This window comes from Amblyomma mixtum, chromosome 5 (assembly GCF_055824585.1).
Source record: "Amblyomma mixtum isolate Tamu chromosome 5, ASM5582458v1, whole genome shotgun sequence".
Classification (NCBI taxonomy): Eukaryota; Metazoa; Arthropoda; class Arachnida; order Ixodida; family Ixodidae; genus Amblyomma; species Amblyomma mixtum.
In genome coordinates, this window is record NC_143016.1 from 192,053,197 (window position 1) to 192,072,690 (window position 19,494).

Below are 19,494 nucleotides of genomic sequence, written 5' to 3' on the forward strand. Positions count from 1 at the left end.
CTCTTTATGTTGCACAACCATCAAAGGCAGTAGTGCAATCAATGAGGTAAGTTGGTTGGTTTATGGGGTTTAACGTCCCAAAGCGACTCAGGCTATGAGGGACGCCGTAGTGAAGGGCTCCGGAAATTTCGACCACCTGGGGTTCTTTAACGTGCACTGACATCGCACAGTACACGGGCCTCTAGAATTTCTCCTCCAAAGAAATTCAGCCACCGCGGTCAATGAGGTAAGTGACAGCTGTACAAAGTCACTAAGCTAAATTGGGACGATACCATATTAAGTACCTAGGGTGGAGCCCATATGGCAAATTTTCTTCGATCATGAATGGCAGTTTACCAATATCCCTTAAGAGAAAACTATACAACAGCTGTATCTTGCCGGTACTCACCTATGGGGCAGAAACGCGGAGGCTAACAAAGAGGGTACAGCTTAATTTAAGAACAACGCAGTGAGCTATGGAAAGAAAAATGATAGGTGTAACGTTAAGAGATCGGAAGAGGGCGGAGTGGGTGAGGGAACAAACGCAGGTTAATGACATCCTAGTTGAAATCAAGGGGAAGAAAGGGGCTTGGGCAGGGCATGTAATGTGAAGGCAAGATAACCGCTGGTCTTTAAGGGTAACGGAGTGGACTCCAAGGGAAGGCAAACGTAGCAGGGGGCAGCAGAAAGTTAGGTGGGTGGATGAGAATAAGAAGTTTGCGGGGATACGGTGGCCGCAACTGGCAAAGGACGCAGTTAATTGGAAAGACATGGGAGAGGCCTTTGCCCTGCAGTGGGCGTAGTCAGGCTGATGATGATTATGACCATACTAGGAAATGAAAAACCTTAACGCTTTTTCCCACCCTCTCGAGAGAAGGAGTGAAAGCGACAGCTCTACACACTAGATGTTACTCGATAAAGGTTGCAAAATGCCACTAGTTCCTCTGCACGGGAGATTGCACCCACACCCCTGAAAAATGTTAAACAACAGTACACGCCAGCAATCCCAAAACATTCACGTAGTTCTCAGTGCGCTGCCAAGAGCCCTGGCAGTTGTACATGTCGTGCCACCCACCAACTCGGATCGCTGCAACTCCCTGGCTGCGTAGAGGCTCGTCTTGCGCTCCAGCTCGTACTGCAGCATCTCCTGGTGCCTGCACACAGCCCTGGGAGGGGGAGAGAGTCCCTTGCAATCAGGCCATGGCAAAACGATGCCGCATAAACACTTTTTTTGCAGACTTGAGGAATAATTATCGAGGTGCAATCCATGTAGACAATGCGCGAAAAATAATTTTTTTCTTTTTCAAGCAAAAGCAACACACCAATCAAGGAATGAATGGAACTGCACGGCCTGCCTCGGAAAGTGCCCTTTTCGCAGCTTGTGTTCCTCAGTGCATTCTCCTGGCTTCATCATCGTTGAATACATTTCCCACCCACGTCAAATTTGAGAGCAAACTCTGTGACTAAATTTAAAGCCAGCCGTGTAGCTATTAAGGCTGTGTAGCTTTCTCCGATCGATTAAGAAAATGCCTTGGCTGAACACTATCAAGCTGCAACACACACCATCGATTGGGACAATGCCTCAGTCATCGCAACGGAGAAGTATTTACCTTCCCGCCTACTTTTAGAATCACATCACATCCAAACGACACCACGTTTTAAACCGAACGCGGGATAATCTTCCTGAGATATACGCACGCTAATTACGCCACCTGCACCATACATAAGTCACCACCTTCGCCCATCCACTGCACTGTGAACAAGAGACCCAAACGGGCCCCGAAACGTCAATTTGTTTTTTCCTTTTTTCTTTTTTGGCGAGTGTTCCTCTTTTCTGCTGCTATCTGCCTTCTTCCTTGTCAATTTTTGTTCCATTATTTATTGCCTTGTATCAAGTTTGCCATCGATTTGCTTAACCCACTCCTGCAATAGCCCCATAAAGGGGCTGCAGTATGTATAAAAAAATAACAAATACATTACTGCACTACGCTTATGTATGTACACTTCTGACTTCTTTGTGCATGTTTTGCTGTCATTTTCAGTCTTCTTTCAGGACATTTACCTTACCACTGCAGCATGTGCTGCACATTGAGTTCAGTAAAGCTTTCATACAATCCACACAAGGCTGCAATTAATTTTCCACCATTTGATCATGCGTTGTCTTCATATGCAATGGGCTGGGGCATGATGCAAGTCGGGCCTTTCTTAGGCTTTTTGTCCGTGCTTTAACACAGTAAATTTCAGGTTCTTCTTCTTTCCTCCTTGCACCATAGGTGCCCCGCCAGAGACGGTTGGTTTAACTCGAAGACTGAAGCTTGATCTTCGCCCCGTCAGAGACGGTCTTGTGATGAGTTGAGATGCAGGGGCAAGGCGAATAGTACTTGAAGTTTTATGTACAGCAATTTAAATCATATACAAAGTTAGGCAATGTAGACACATTAAACGGCAAAAAGACAAACAACAACAAAAATGTGGAACTGGCTAATACTAGGGGAGGCCCCTACTCGGCATAGCCGAAGATGCATAGCATCTCACCTTAGCGCAGAACCCCGCTTCCAGCTCCGGGGCCCGGTTTTAAAGCCCTAAAGGCCCGGCCCACATTTGGTAGCGTCCACTCATGTTGCACTCTTAACATGATTGGCTCTTCAAGGGCATGGCCAGCCCTCCGGCTTTTACAAGGCAGACGACCCTCTCTACCACAAAATAAAATAAAAACAAACACAAATATACATTCGTGCCAGCACGTGCGCGAATCGGTACCGCGGGGCGGGGGACACCCGTACTCCCCGGCGCGTTCCAAGAAAGGAGACGCTTCGCTTTGAGCGCCACTAGCCGCTTTCCGATGACCCCGCATACACTACTGATCCCTTACAAACACTATTTTGATGTTGAATAAAACTATTTTATATAGACCTCAGAGAACAGAAGCACATGCTTTCAAAGCCACAGTTTCACCACATGGATATTCATGCTAGCGCACACATTTTTTGATACAAGCCACACATTGATGCACACACAAAGAGACAGGACAGCAAGGCTTGAAAAGCAAGGGTGCCAACTTCCAACTGGTTTACGGGGGTCCCAAAGCGACTCAGGCTATGAGGGACACCGTAGTGAAGGGCACCGGAAATTTCGACCACCTGGGGTTCTTTAACGTGCACTGACGTCGCACAGTACACGGGCCTCTAGAATTTCGCCTATATCAAAATTCGACCACAGCGGCCGAGATCGAACCCGCATCTTTAGGGTCAGCAGCTGAGCATCATAACCACTGAGCCATCAGCACATGTATTTATAACATTCAGATATGCACACATTCACAACTTTGAGATTAACAGTTGCTGAAATTTATTACACTGCCTTATCGTATTGAAATAGAAAATTGAACTGTGCCTCATACAAGATCGTCGATGCATTGCTTAGGCATTGGCTTACCTTTTAACATGATACAGTCCAACCTCACTACAACAAACGCCGCTACAGCGAAATTTCCGCCACAACAAGTATTTCCGATTCCCCGTCAGCGTACAATACAAGGTAATGCAAATATTTTCCCCCACAACAAACAATTTTCAGAGCGAGGTTCCGCTTCAACAAAATTTTTCCGAGTAAGCGGCTCATTCATTATTTTTTTTGCGCGTCCACACATGCCTGTACCTCGTTATGTTTCACCAAAAACGGCTGCCGAAGACAGTTTGCACTTTCAATAGCGTAGCTGGCATTCCCTGGAGAAACAGACTTAATGTGCAGTCATGTGCACATAAAGATGCAATGTGGCGCACGACTACCTGCGACGGTTTTGCGGACAGTCCGGACTCTGCGCTTGCGAACTGTGGTCATTAGTGCAAGGTAGCGTTCGGCTTTTTCGCTCACTTTTCTGACGAAGGCACAAGGGAAATGAGTTCTACAGCGTTCATTTCAGGGTGAAGCAGTGTGAAGATAGTGCGCAAACTGCCCACCGTGGCAGGTGGCAGTTAAATTAACGATTGGTCGCTCAGGAAGAGCAACCTCGGTCGCACAGCACTTAACCGCTGCACCATCGCGCCATCCCAGGGATCTATGAATTTAAAGTAGAAAATGACAGTTTGCATATACAGGAATTAAACCATTACGCTATCGCATCACACCCTTAAGGTGGAACTTGTCACCTCCAAATTTTTCTTCAGATAGTACACCTCTAACACAACTTGCTCCGTTTGAATCTTGCTTCTGCCTAGAATCCTCGCACATGCATTACCAAATTGGCATCATCATCATCATCAGCCTGACTAGGCCCACTGCAGGGCAAAGGCCTCTCCCGTGTCTCTCCAATTAACCCTGTCCTTCATCAGTTGCAGCCACCATGTCCCCGCAAATTTCTCGATCTCATCCGCCCACCTAACTTTCTGCCGCCCCCTGCTACGCTTGCCTTCTCTTGGAATCCACTCTGTTACCCTTAAAGGTGCACTGAAGAGGAATCTGAACGCGTCTTTTTATCGCGGGAACTCAATCTACACGTTCTGAGCATTCTTAGAAACTTCGATTTATTGACCTGTGTGGCCGATTTCCCTAATTAAATCGAATTAATGTCCAGCTCCTGCCTTTCTTTTTTAATTCTCCCTCGTACGGTGGGCGGAGTCAACCAACGCGCAGAGTGCCTTTCACCCAGTCCCGTGGCGGCTTGCCGCTCTGCCATCGGCGGAGTAATACTTAATAATCTGCAGAAGCAAATAGTCCGTGCATATTTTTATTTCTGCGGGCTTATTTTGCGGCTATATTATCTGCGAATGAAACTATTTATTCACGGAAACCTAAAAAACAACATAAAGCGAAAACAAAGCCTCCACGGAGCTGGCTGAAAGGCACTCCACGCGTTGGTCGACTCCACCCACCGTACGAGGGAGAATTCAAAAATAAAGGCGGGAGCCGGACGTTAATTCGATTTAATTAGAGAAATTGGCCACACAGGGAAATAAGTCGAAGTTTCTAAGAATGCTCGGAACGTGTAGATCGAGTTCCCGCGGCAAAAAGGCGAGTTCAGATTCCTCTTCAGTGCACCTTTAAGGACCAGCAGTTATCTTGCCTTCGCATTACATTCCCTGCCCAAGCCCATTTCTTCCTCTTGATTTTGACTAGGATGTCATTAACCTGTGTTTGTTCCCTCACCCACTCCGCCTGCTTCCAATCTCTTAAATCATTTTTTTTCCATAGCTCGCTGCATTGTCCTTAAGCTGAACCCTCTTTATCCAAATTTGGTGTTTGTGTTGGAAATATGCCTTAACCCTTTCAGGCGCCATTTTTTGTTTTGCCTGAAATCAATTATTTTTTCACCTAAGTAGCATATTCAGGCCTCAAGAAACGGAATTTGTTAGTTTTCGAACGTGAAAGAACAGCAGGTAGGTTTTTACAACGATGCGGAGAATTCCGTACAAAGTGTCAGATTTGTTAGAAATAGTACCATTGCAATGTTCTCGTGTGTCACGTAAACACCCAAGGGATCATGGAATTGCTGTGTGTTTTGAAGATTCACATTACGCCCGAAATTGAGCAAAAACGATAGATGTTTTCACTCGCGGCAAAATTTGTCTGCAGAAAAACGGCGGACAAAGTGCTACCTAGCTCACTCTCATGTGATATATTATATTTACTGCATTCGCTACATGGTACAAAAAAGCAACTTATTTGCAACAAGAAGGGTGCTCAATCTGACTGAAACAATGAAATCACTGTTAGGTGCTCCAGTTTCTCAGATAAAGCTGTAAGTTTGCCGCTTAGACAATTGTGTACAAAGTGCGTGAAAGGGTTAAGTAACAAATACTGACAGCATATGTTTTAAGAGAAAATTAATAACTGCAAGTGGGGACTATATTCCGTGTGTTTCAGCTGTATACTTTGCACTCAACTGCCAGAAAAGTTGTCTTCGAGTATAGTCATGAAGCTATCATAAAGTGTGCAGCATAATTTCACTCTGCAGGCATGCATCATAGTGCGTAGTCCCTTTGTGATTATTCAAGAGCTAGAAGTCATCGATAATAAAAAATAAAGGGTCACTGACCAAGTCAAAGTTTAATTAAACATACTGACGTTTCGGAAGCCCTACGGCTTCCTTGTTCACAATGGGGAAACCAGGCAAAAAGCATGAGTTTATGTCTTCTTCAAAATCCGTTAAAATGGTCTTGCATAATCAGATGGCAGATTTCTTTGCGTCCGATTTAGTGTGCTGGGAGTGGTCTGAATCATCAGCGACTCCAGATACAGGCGTGTGGAAGTGATCCGTTCTCTGGCAAGCACACGTGCCCCGTCCCATTTGATGACATGTCCAGTTTGACTTGGTCAGTGACCCTACATTTTTCGTTATGCCTCCACCTGACCAGACGATGTTTCGTTGCACTCTTGACTGGAAGTCACGGAGCAACAACGACACAGGGAAGGGAAGGGAAGGAAGGACGTACAGCAGTGCGTCGGCGTATCCCAGGTACTCCTTGAGGCGGTCGGCGGCCTCCTCCTGCTCCTCGAGGAAGGGCAGGGGCGCCTGGGCCAGCCGGTCCAGGAACTGGCCGGCCGCCTGCAGGTGGTCCCCCCGGCCGCCCGGACCCGCCCGGTGGCTCAGCTCACTCAGCACCTGGCCACACTGCTGGTGCACCGCGTGGAAGTCCAGCGTGGCATCCACCAGGCGCTGCACACAAATGCCTACTGGCATGCAACTCCACTCGGGGCAAGCTGAGCTAGTCGGTACTACATCCTCACAACTTCACCCGCGCTGCGGCGAGGAACAAGGACAGGGACAAGCGCTACTAACAACTGAAAGTTTATTTGAAAAAACACACAGGTCAAGTTCAGCCCAGTATGGTTTCCGCAAGAACAAGTCGACAGAGCTCTCACTTCTGGCTTGAAAGGAATTTGTTAGAGAAAATTTTAAAAGTAGAAATGCGGTACTAGGGTTCTTTTTCCAGACGTTAGAAAGCCTCTAATCTCATTAGTTATGAAATTGTCCTTCAAAAACTTGATTGTTGCTGCATTAGAGGTAAAGCACAGATTAATTGCATCCTGTTTGCAATACCGTTCTCAGTTTGCAGTGACTGAAGGAAGGCACTCCGCAGTAAAATCGGTAAAAACAAGTGTCCAGCAGGGAAGTATTTTGGGACCTTTTCAATTTATACTTTATATCTATGAGATTTTCTGCATTGATGAAATGGCCCATTACAGTTGCCAACCTATTATTTGAACTCGGCGGTACCCAAAAAATGGTCCGAATGATCGAACAGTTCAAAAAATCCCTGAACTTAAAAAAAAAATACTTTTCTGAGAAAAACTAGCTTTCAAAGTCGCGAAAATTGCCCCTCCCCACGTTCCGCCAAAAAGCGATAATATTAGACGCTAACTGAGTCACAGCCATGCTTTCGTCATGCCCGCACCCTATCGCATCATGATACCAGATAGTGTGACGCGGCCGCAGTCATGCCGCGAATGAATGCACTCGCTGCACAAAGCAAGAACAGTCAGTTTGCATGGGGCAATGACGCTCGCGAAGACCGAGAGGTAACCGACGGGTAACCGATGGGAAGACGCGAGCGGAAGTGAGTGCCTCCGAATGCAGTCCCCCTCCGAACCTCTACCGCGTTTGCTGCCCCACACCGCGAGGGGGGGGGGGGTGTCGTCCAGGCTGTGATGGATGCGGCAGCTGTTCCGCTGTCCCGTTTTCAATGCGATCGTGTGCCTTTTGTAGGCTATCTCGATGGCAGCGGAGAGCATCCCATTATCTTGAATGGCAACAATGGAAACAAACAGCCAAGCCTATCCAAGCCAGTCCGATTGCACCCACCGATTCCGTTTAAATCCAAGATAGCGCCTTTCACGGTGGCGGGAACAGGTTGCCTGCGATAGTGATACCCACTCACGTCTATATTAAGCTGAAATAATGAACCTTTAGTTGAAAAACGACCTCCACAATATTGTTGGCGTCTATTTTAGTTCAAAAATTCAACTTCTAGACTCACAAAGTCTGAAATATCGATCGAGAAAATATACACGTTCGTGTGAGGTAGTAGTAGTAGTAGTGGCTATTTATTGAACATTTGATATGGAAGGTAAAAAAATGTTTGCTGCCCGGCATCTGCTGTCGCGGCTGGAAGCACCTGAGCTGGGGCAGCGAAATAAAGGATAGCAGGCAGTATGTAGAAGTGAAAGGAAAGGGGTGAGGGGATAGCAGAAAGGACAGGGGGAGGGGTACACTTTCAATAAATCTATTTACATATCTACAGGTAAGTATAAACATATATACAGGTCGCACGTGTGTGGAGATCTGGAAGATCACTGTTCAATCACACGCGCACGACACAAAGCACAAACAGCTGGAGTGGGGGAGTCCAGCTGTTCATCGTCCGAGGTAGCACACACGGAGCGTTCAGGTCACTGCACGTAACTACCTGGCGGAGAACAGACGGGACGTCAAGCCCACCTGTGTGTGACAGTTTCTCAGCGAAGTCCGAAATATCACGCAAGTCCGAATTATTGGAATCCGAAAAATCAGTCGGCTACTGTACATAACCTATGCCTTGAGGGGATGTAAGCACGTAAGAAAAATACAGTGCACAACCTCACATTAAGAAAGTGAGTCTGCTGCATTTAGAGAATAGAAATATATTTTAAGCCTTAACAGAAAAAAAAGTTGTTTGTTGACATCGTGCTTGTTCAGTGTGTAAAAGGTGCATGTTAAATTAAACGTCTGCTGGAGTCTCCACCACACCGCTAAGAAAAGGTGCTGTCCTCCAGCGGGTTTTTTTTTTTGGATGATGGCAATAATGATGACCTAGTGTCCTTTGATGGTAGAAAGTCGTTTCCATCCGACGACATGACAGCCAAGACTGCTGATGCATTGAATTCAAGCATAGCAACAACAGTGATGCTCCGTCTTCAAACTGAGAAATGACATTTGCTTTAAGCCTTGTTTGCAATGCTGTGCTATAGTTTTCATTTCTGCAAATTTTTCCAATCTTTATTTTGCCTCAAAATCCTTAGGCTGCTGCACAATATCGCAGATGGGTGGCACCCTTGCTTCCTCGTGATAAGGTGGCTGGTGAACAGTCATTTACACACTCAACAAAGGCAGCAATTAGCCATTTCATTTGCAGAACATAGACTGAGTCCATGGCACATAAGGACAAACAGAAGAAGGTTATGAGAGAAATAACAAGACCACTTGGCCAGTGCGTTACTCACAGCTCGTGACCGCAGAAAGTTGGTCAGGTTCGTCTTAAGCTCCATGCTGTACCTCTTCACCTCCTCGAAATCCCTGCACAACAAATGTGACAGCAATTGCAGAGCATAACACTGTCACGTGTACTATACATTTGTACAGTGCACAACACGCTGTTATGATCTTTATCGTATGCTGTGAAAAAAGTGTACGAGTTAGGAAACGTAGCGGCTGAACACATAGAAAAGCTAAGCTTCAGCAGTGGGTTGAATGCAGGTCCATTTTAAGGTCTCCTCGATTTGGCTGCACCTGTTCCCAAAGCGCCAGTTCTTCCAGTGCGAGTGTAGCTCGACACTAGCGCCTTTGGTGCAGCGGTCAAATCGAAGGTAAAAGCTCAGAAACATGCAGGCCTTTGTCTGCTGCGGTACATGATTTGGATGTTGGCGTTTGTTGCGTGCGTTGACACGTGCGCGGTATTGTGCTAGTTCAAAGCTCAGCACTGTGCAGTTGTTCGAAATGGCGTATTATTTGGCAGCGGGCATGGAGCTTGTTGACTCCGACAGCGATGAGGAATTCGAGTGTGCGCTTTCTGTTGCGTTGTGCAAAGTGGCACAGATCGACCGTCACCCAGTCAACGGCTACTTTGAACAGGTGACAACTAAATACTTGGACTCTGAATTCAATAGGCTGTTCAGGCTGTCGTGCGAAACATTTATTTATTTACATGATGTAAATTTATTTATTTACACACAACATGACAGTGTGTGTGAGGTTCCTGCAGTCACCCTTCTACCCGAAAAGTTACTCCGGCAGTCTGCAAATCACTGCAGAAAAGAATTGCCTGATAGCTTCGAGCTACCTTCGAGTGCAAATAAGCATGTAGTACTTGGTAGCCGACAGATTTGACGTTTCTGAATCGTTGGTTGTGCTGTGCACGCAGCAGGTACTGAACTTTATGCAAGCAGTTAGCACTGAGGTGTTATGCTGGCCAAGCGCTGCCCACATGGCCCGCAGCAAATTGCCTTCCTGAGAAAAGGCAGCGCGAAAGGGCCCCGCAATGTCGTGGGGTGCATTGATGGCAGCCACATTGAGATCCTGAAGCCAGACGACTCCACTGCATTGTATATCAACCGGAAAAAGTGGCCTTCAATAATCCTTCAAGCAGTCTGCAACGATCAGAACAGGTTTTTAGATGTCTTTATTGGCTTTCCATGTTCTGCGCGTGATGCCCGTGTACTGAGAGAAAGCACCTTCTGCGAAGAGGCTGCAAACAAGTGGGGTCTGCAGCCTTATATACTTGACGATTTCGCATACCCCATGCTACCTTGGCTTTTTCCGTCATAAAAAGACAATAATTCCAGTTTTCCGGCATGGAAAAAAAGATTCAATAAGTACCCCCAGCCAGCAGAGGGTGGGCACTGAATACTGCTTTGGCCTTCTGAAGCAACGCTTTGGATGACTATATCTGGTCAATGCGAAGACAATAATGCAATGCTGTTGCATTGTTACGGGAGCATGCGTGCTTCATAACATGTGCAACTCTGAGAGGGATTTCATTGCAGAGCTTGCAGACCTGCCTGCTCACGACGACGTTGGCAATGATGAAGAACCAAGTGAAAGCGACACATCCACAGCACAAAGTGGAAGCCAAAGGCCAAGGAGAGACATAGCCCAGCATCAATGCTGAGCAACATGTGAATCACGTGAGAAGAAACTAGCTGAACTCATTTATTTGCCTCGGCAGCAAGCACAAGACGCTCCAGAAGGTGCATATTTTCGTCATGCCGCTTCTGCTTTGCAGCTATGGCATCCTGCATCACACTAATCAGGCTGCCAATAGATGTGCCTCTCTGCCGACTCTCCTCGATGCTGGTGCTGCCTCAGTTGGTGCCTCCTCCTGATCTTGAATGTTGTCAGCAGGCCCATTTTCTGGCAGCATGCAGGACACTGTGAAAGCCAAAGGAAGCTAGTAGCACAGCACCAGTGCTGACCGAAAAAGAATGCACACAGCAGCAATGTGAACTTGAACTCGATGCTCATTTATTTGCCTCAGCAGCTTGCACTAGGTGCTCTAGGAGACTCATTTTTTCCTCGTGCTGCTGCTTCTTTTGTGCCACGGCTTCTTGCAGCACCTTTACGAGGCTGCCGATTGCAGTCCTGTCCTGCCGACTACGTCTTCTAGCCGGTGCTGCGGGAGGGCATAGCTGGTTCCTCCTCTTCAACGTCAGCAGGCCCACTGATGGGCAACATGTTCTCTTCTTCCCTATTATTTCATTAATAACGTTCATTAATTTCAACATAACAAACTTGTTCGTTCCATGTGTAGGGGTGCGTTTATTAGGCGTCCTCAAGAGACCGAACCGCCGTGCAGGATCTGGCAGCGTAGACGGGCATAGCCAGCACCAAGAGAGCGGGGCAACTTCGTCGTCATCAGGCGCAGCGCAGTGTCGGCGCATGGCGGTAGCGGAACCTGTCACAGTTGGCACACTACACATGCTGTAACTATACAAGAGGAGTGGCAGAGGAATTTGCTGTTGGGTAGCTTGGTTTCTCACCATTCCTGTAAGCAGAGCAGCATAGATAGCGTATTTAAGAGCTGGAGATGTCCCTACAAAGCGAAGTAAAAAAATTAATTGCAGATTCAAGAAAGTCATTTATCTAAACTGTACAATAATAAGAATTCATTAATTAGTCAAGATTTCTCTGTATGGGCCCCACAGCACACACATGCATGCAAGCATGCGAAAGCAAATTAGAACCACAACTAAAACATGCCAGTTAACATTATGTGAACACAATAAGATGGCACCCTCAACGACAGCGGGTGTCGTGGGTGGAGGTGTGCTGGGCTCTGCCACATGCAGCACACTGATGCGAAGGCCGCCTAGGCAAATAAAATAACCTGTAGTTCACAAATGGTGACATAGCCCACGTGCTTAACCAACAACAGTACTCACCTTCAGTCTCGTACAGAAACTCATCATCACTCTGCATGTGCGAGCCGTACTCGTCAAGCACGGCGTATGCCGGCGATGTTTCGAGGCTGTCAACCAACACCACCATGATGGCTGTGAAAATGTCTGCTACGTGCTTACACAAGGGCTTACATGCAGTGAACTCGCCGAAATGGTGGTGCAGAAGTGTAGAAGAACTCGTGTAGTGCTTGGCCAAATCGATAGCAGGTGGCGCTGGCTACACTAACAAATCGAGTGCGCAAGTGTCGCACTGCATGCACTAGTGCAGAAAGTGTAGCCAAATTGAGGAGACCATTAATATCAGTGAGTGAAAAAAACTGCACAATGGTGGCTTCTGCGTTATTTATTATTATTTGCTACAAGTGGCAACATGCTTTCCTTGAATTTCCAATCACTATTGGCAGTCGTGATTCTCATTTACAACAGTTCCACATCTGTACAATGTCTTGAACTGGTCTGCTAGACGCAGAGCAGCTGTCAGTAGAAACAACGCAGCAGTAAGAAGGCAGCACATGCATAGGGAGTGAAACTGTGCCACGTATGTGGTCCTGCCCGTTTTTGCGGCGACCCTTTCAACACATTTTTTGTCTATTATAATAAACAAACCGATCTAAGCCATAGGCGAAAAGAAAAAAATAAAGGCAGATCGCACAAACAAAAGCCTCGGAGTTAACCGGCGCTAATGCACTCCACACCGTGCTGGCCGTCTCTCGTGGTGTAGTTTCGCTTCTGTAGAGAAAGAGCACAGCAGGAGCGAGGAGCACAATTCCTGAATCTGTTGCTTTGCCATGCTCGAAGGTTTGCAGGTACCAAACTAGAAATATGGCAATATGGCTGTGCTCTGTGTGGAGGGAGGCATCACTACTGGCGCTATCTCTGTGTGGAAGGAAGTGTCACTAGTGGCGCCATATCTGTGTGGAGGGGGGTGTCACTAGTGGCGCCATCTGTGTGGAGGGGGGGTGTCACTAGTGGCGCCATCTCTGTGTGGAGGGAGGTGTCACCATCTGTGTGGAGGGAGGTGTCACTAGTGGCGCCATCTCTGTGTGGAGGGGGGGGGGGTGTCACTAGTGGCGCCATCTCTGTGTGGAGGGAGGTGTCACCATCTCTGTGTGGAGGGGGGGTGTCACTAGTGGCGCCATCTCTGTGTGGAGGGAGGTGTCACCATCTCTGTGTGGAGGGAGGTGTCACTAGTGGCGCCATCTCTGTGTGGAGGGTGGTGTCACTAGTGGCGCCATCTCTGTGTGGAGGCAGGTGTCACCATCTCTGTGTGGAGGGAAGTGTCACTAGTGGCGCCATATCTGTGTGGAGCGGGGTGTCACTAGTGGCGCCATCTCTGTGTGGAGGGAGGTGTCACCATCTCTGTGTGGAGGGAAGTGTCAATAGTAACGCCATCTCTGTGTGGAGGGAGGTGTCACTAGTGGTGCCATCTCTGTGTGGAGGGAGGTGTCACCATCTCTGTATGGAGGGGGCTGTCACTAGTGGCGCCATCTCTGTGTGGAGGGAGGTGTCACTAGTGGCGCCATCTCTGTGCGGAGGGAGGTGTCACTAGCGGCGCCATTTCTGTGTGGAGGGAGGTGTCACTAGTGGTGCCATCTCTGTGTGGAGGGAGGTGTCACTAGTGGCGCCATCTCTAGGAGCCAAACCTCACCCGTCGGGGCTGCGCAGACGCAGGGAGGCTGACAGGGAACGCAGCAGGTTGTCTGCGCGGTGCAGCAGTCCACCCCCCGGGCTGTGGTCGTCCCGCCAGCTGGCCTCGTGGCGCAGGAACAGGCCTAGCAGGGTGTCTGCCGACAGCTCCTGGTGGGCCGCCACTCGCCGCAGGAAAGTCTGCACAAGGGGGGTGGCTCTAGACACAGAGCCTGTTTTCCTGCGACAGGACACCCCCTTCCCTTCCGAGACAGCCACTCTGGGACAGGGCATGTGTGCGGGCACAATTTGATAACTCCTACCTAAAAAGATGCAAGGCAATGCAGTTGGCAGTGCGTAAAGCTTCAAACACCACACCCTTGGCCTATCTGCCCGACTGACACAAGCGGATATGTGGGCCTCAGTACCGCTGATAAACTTCATGAATGAAATGACCTCTTAATTTTTTTACAGCAAAAACTGTCATATGACTGCTTTAGTCACGCAGCCCTGCATTGCACCGTGGAATCTACATCGTCAGCCATGAGACCTGAACTAAATAGAAAAAGATAGTTCCCTCTTGAACAAGTATCAAATACTTAGGTGTAACTATAACAAGCAGTCTGTCGCAGAACTTGCATATTAATAACATTTGCTCCTCTGTGTTTTGAAAATTGTGGTGCTTAGCACATAAACTGAAAAATGCCTCTCCTAACATTAACTCTTTCCTTACTGTGCCATAGGCCGTCGATCATAAATGACCGATATTTTAAAACTGCCACCAAAAATTCCAGTCAGCAACGCTAGACAGGCTGCGTGATCTAGTTTGCTTCTATAACACCAACTCCTTGGTTTCAGTTTTTTTTTATTTTCTAACGCGAGGAGCTGACGTGAAAAATGAAACTTTGACCGGACGCAGTCCGCCGGTTGACAATCATGGCGCCCGTTGCGCTATTCGCTCCTGCACGGGAAGTATAACCGGGAAGTTCGGAAGTACGGGAAGTTCGGAAGTATAACCAATGAGTTACAGTTTGATGACTTATAATGCGCAGTACATTTGGCAGTTCTTGAAGAAATAAAGAAGTTTTTAACTTAAAACATTCAAAATCAATAATTTTTTCACAGTAAGGAAAGAGTTCAGCTACTTTGCTATTTTTCTACAATACGACCCAAACTCGAATGTGCGTGTAAGTGGGGAACCCCTACACTAAATCTACATAAAAATCTGGAATGAAAACAGTGAGCTGTTACGTTTATCTTTAATAAATATGCAAGGACTAACTCCACCACCACCTTAAAGGCAATTAACAAGATTGAATGACCTGAAATTCAAAAGAAAGGTGGCTTTCTTTCTTATTCTATAATAAACTTGGCCTGTACTTGTAGTGCCCACCGGCGCCGAAACATGGCGACGCTCAGTTCGGTGCTCCCAGCTGGTGCCTTGGTGCTAGCTATGCACTGCAGCAGAAGATGAGAATAAAGTAGAGCGGTGTGTGTCCGGGGCGAAAGCTGGGCACAAGCAGTTTGCTTCTAGAAGCTACTGTGTTGCATCTCTAGTTTTGATGCTCTGCTGCAACTCCGCGACTTCCTAACAGTGGTGACTCCAGATTGAGAAATGACCGACCCTCCGCCCTCAGGCGACCTTCCGCCTGACGCTACCTCGTGACCATGGGGTGTTGCAGCAATTCAGCCCCGCTTGCCATCATTCTGGTGCAAGAACCCGCACGTGTGGTTCGTCCAGGTGGAAGCCATCATCCATCTCCACCGCATCACCGCATAGACTTCTCGGTTTCACTGCCTACTTTCCAGCCAGCCTCCTGAGGTGGCTCAAGAGGTTGTGGGCGTCATTGGACTATTGGGTGATGCCCCATACCAGCGCCTCAAGCAGAGCATTCTGGACTGCACTACAACATCCGAGAGCACGCACCTTCAGCACCTACTCACTGGCGAAGAGCTCGGAGATCGCAGTCCCTCACAGCTGCTCACTAGCATGCGGCAGCTCCTTGGGGAAAACAATGTTGACTCAACGGTGTATTGTTGAGGGAGCTTTGCCGCAAACCTGTGGTGGTGAGGATAAACTAGCTTCGCTGGCCACTGCGTCACCACGTCATCGCCACAGCCAAACGCCCTGTGTGCTCAACTGCCAGGCTATTGCGCTCTGTGCTTCGGATGTCATTGACTTCTTCAATTTCCATCCTTGTGCAACGAATCCAGAACAGACCGCTATTGCACTACCCTCTTAAAGGTGCAGTGAAGAGGAATCTGAACTCGTCTTTTTGCCACGGGAACTCAATCTACACGTTCTGAGCATTCTTAGAAACTTCGATTTATTGCCCTGTGTGGCCGATTTCCCTAATTAAATCGGATTAACGTCTGGCTCCCGCCTTTTTTTTTAAAATCTCCCCGTAAGGTGGGCGGAGTCGACCAATGCGTGGAGTGCCTTTCACCCAGTCCCGTGGCGGCTTGCCGCTCTGCCATCGGTGGAGTAATATGTAGTAATCCGTAGTAGCAAATAGCCAGCGCGTATTTTTATTTCTGTGGGTTTATTTTGCAGCTATATTATCTGCGAATGAAACTATTTATTCACGGAAACCTAAAAAAACAAAATAAAGCAAAAGCAAAGCCTTCACGGAGCTGGCTGAAAGGCACTCCACGCGTTGGTCGACTCCGCCCACCGTACGGGGAGAATTAAAAAAATAAAGGCGGGAGCCAGACGTTAATCCGATTTAATGAGGGAAATCGGCCACACAGGGCACAATAAGTCGAAGTTTCTAATAATGCTGGGAACGTGTAGATTGAGTTCCCGCGGCAAAAAGACGAGCTCAGATTCCTCTTCACTGCACCTTTAAGGTGGCTTAAGCGGCCCCAAAATTTTTTGTGTCTTGTGCGTGAAATGTCGTGCGTGTATGAGTCTGAGCCACTTGTGGTCCCGTTCCCGTGCTAACTTTCTGGTAGCAGCGAAAACTCATTGCTACTTCTCATGCTTATTCTTGCAATGCTCAAGCAATAGTAACGGGTGATGCTTATAAAATAACTGCCAGTTCCTGTTTTTCGGTGACTGTACCAGTGTGTTTTCAATATTAGGGCGGCGAAAAGTGCCCGACGACTATGGTGGGGGAGATGCACAACATGGGTGGAGAGCAATGTTGTAAAGAAAGTAGCCGTCTAGCTTTGTTCTCAGTATGGAACCTTGCTTTGTAATTGCATGCCTATATGAAGCGTAAGTGAGCTATTAGCCTCTGGACATGCCGGGCTCAAGTGCATTTTTGGTTAAGGTATATTTGCATGATTTGTTTCTTAGAGTAGCTTTAGCCAGGCTTTCTGGCTGCGGTCAAGGTCAAAATGTGTCAAGAACGTGACGAACTGCTTCATGACAGTGGAAATGTCTCGGCTGTCCAATCAGTTTCCAGATTTTGTTTGCCATCCTTTGTGTATTGTCGTGTGCACCAAAGACAAGTGACCAGCAGCACACTGCTTAGGCCGTTCAAAGAATGGGGGTCAGTAAAGAAAAAGAAAAACCCCTAAGCAGCATGCCCCTGTCCTCTATGTGCAGAGTGTGTTGTCCACAGTACCTCCAGGCTGGCTCTTCGCCTCTCCACAAACTCTGGGTCCAGTGTGTCCGTGGGCAGCTTTTGCCAGCGAAACTGCACCTGCAGGAAAGCGGCACTCACGGCCAGCACAGCAGCAAGACAGCACAGGCCAGTGTGCATGCATGTGGAGAATGTCCTTTGTTGCCCCTTCAGGCAACCACTGGTGCCACAATGCGAGGGCCAACAAAGGAGAACATTAACAGCCACTGAACCAAACGGGGCCCAGAAGTCATTGCAAGCACACATCGAGAATGCCATTATTGAAGCACACCTGCTACGCAGTCCAAGCAAAGCCTGCCAGACCTGGAGACATTCATTCTATCAGGGGCTTGCTCGTACAGCTACTGATGTTCTTCTAACTTACAAGGTCAACATGCCAAAGCACAAAATAAGCCAGGTGGAGTGTGATGGGAAAGTGTGGGCTCTCACTAAACACACAACGAGGTTAAAACAGAAATCGCAGCGCACATTCCACAAAAACAACTGCAGGGTACTATGGTTTGTCACAGTACCTGTCCCTCCGTTTCACAGTCTATCTTAGGTGCCATTCTTCCATCTTTGAAACAAAAAGGCGTCAGTTGATAGCCAGTACCTGTGTTTCTCCAATCTTTTTTCACATAGAAAAAGCTCGTTAATTTGACTCCCATTATTTCAGAAATCTGAATAACTTTCACCAAAGGAGCAGCTCTAGGCAGCACCCACGTAAAACCATAGTTGAACACTTGCCTGGACAGAGCTAAGGTGCTAAAGTGGTTAATTAGGGGAGTTCCTGAATGGGGGCCGTGTCAAAGTATGACTGGCATGCGCCTCTAATATGCCATGCGCCTCTAATATGTGCACAAAGCCAGCTGTGACAACACTCAACTGTAAATTAACCTTAAGATAATCATAACACGACAGCATTTAGGTACTTGTCTCACAAACCATTTCCGGCTTCTCTGTCACGAAATTCCCCACCTGGCTGAGAGGGTCGTGATGCATCGCCACCACGTAATCACCAATGGAGCAATCATAGTGTGCCACCATATTTGAAAATATGACAACCCCAAAAAATTTTAAAGTAGGCCTGCCCCAGAAAATGGGTTAAGGTGGAATAAGCAGAACTTTTTGCTGGGGCTAGTTGGTTCATTGTGAGATGAGTGAAAACAGCGCGAAAGAAGTCGTGTTTCAATCATTCAGTATTTTCTTGACAGTGAAAGCGCTCAAAAGGACAAGGACGACAGAAAAGGAAAGACATACAAAGCGCTTACTTTCAACTGATTTTCAACATCGGGCATGCCGGTTATCTGAAAGAACGTGCCAGCTATCACTCGTTGGTAATGTTCTTGTAAGCATGCGCAAGTGATTACCATGAGTATAAAGTTGTTTTTCGCATGAAATAAAATCAGTTGAAAGTAAGCGCTTTGTATGTCTTTCCTTTTCTGTCGTCCTTGTCCTTTTGAGCGCTTTCACTGTCAAGATGGAAAACCAACTCGCCCACTCAATTCCATTATTCAGTATTTTCTGTTTCATCGTTTTATTGTTAAAGGGACACTGAGGAGAGCACTATTAATATATTTTTTATAGCAAAATCCGATAGTTCGGCATGTCATGGCTTTGTTGCCACTTGGCCGGCAGCGAAAGATGCATTTATTTCTAAGAAATTTGGATTCGAAGTTGAAAAGGTTTTTCCCGCCGCTGTGATTCAAACTTGGGATTCGGCTATGACGACAGAGGACTAAGTGACGTGAAACATGACGTAATGCAGACTCCGTGATTTCTGGCTGCCAGCAGTGCTGCCTAGCAGCAGCCGAAAAGAAAGCTACCGCCGGCCGCACGTTGAAGGCATCTATCGGCTATTGCGGCCGTCGCTACAGTCGCTTCGCTTACGTTTGCACCGGCGTTTTGCGAGCGTTACGATGGATCTCGTTCAACGAAGTTCTCGCAAATAGACACCTTTAGCATACCGTGTACCTTGATACCGCTAGCGGAATACCGGGAGCCCGCCTAACACCGGCGAGCAGGCGCTGATTGGTCCCGATGCTTCAGGCGAGCGCGTAGCTGCCCGGCACGTGGCGCCATCTGGCGACGTCAAGGAGATTTGCGCATGCATTGGCTGCACCTCAGTGATTTGTGCTTCTCGTGTCCTAGCGTTGCTAGAACCATTGGT

The 19,494-nt window shown here is 47.6% G+C and overlaps 2 protein-coding genes across 3 annotated transcripts in view; both read right to left on the reverse strand.

The window, feature by feature from the left end:
• LOC149345274 (sorting nexin-4-like) overlaps positions 1 to 19,494 on the reverse strand; it is a 62,262-nt gene that overhangs the window by 22,323 nt on the left and 20,445 nt on the right. For both annotated transcript variants that reach the window (XM_089546564.1, XM_089546565.1), the window contains exons 4-8: positions 17,328 to 17,405; positions 13,778 to 13,956; positions 9,178 to 9,250; positions 6,411 to 6,634; positions 1,055 to 1,145 (exon numbers count right to left, since the gene is read on the reverse strand). In XM_089546564.1, the coding sequence (XP_089402690.1) occupies positions 1,055 to 1,145; positions 6,411 to 6,634; positions 9,178 to 9,250; positions 13,778 to 13,956; positions 17,328 to 17,405 (645 nt within the window). The remainder of the gene's footprint in view (positions 1 to 1,054; positions 1,146 to 6,410; positions 6,635 to 9,177; positions 9,251 to 13,777; positions 13,957 to 17,327; positions 17,406 to 19,494) is intronic.
• Positions 11,542 to 13,074, reverse strand: LOC149345276 (uncharacterized). The gene is made up of 2 exons (XM_089546567.1): positions 12,112 to 13,074; positions 11,542 to 12,038 (listed from the first exon to the last, which is right to left on the reverse strand). Exons 1-2 carry the CDS (start codon positions 12,215 to 12,217, stop codon positions 11,839 to 11,841), a joined length of 306 nt encoding a protein of 101 aa, XP_089402693.1. The 5' UTR covers positions 12,218 to 13,074; the 3' UTR covers positions 11,542 to 11,838.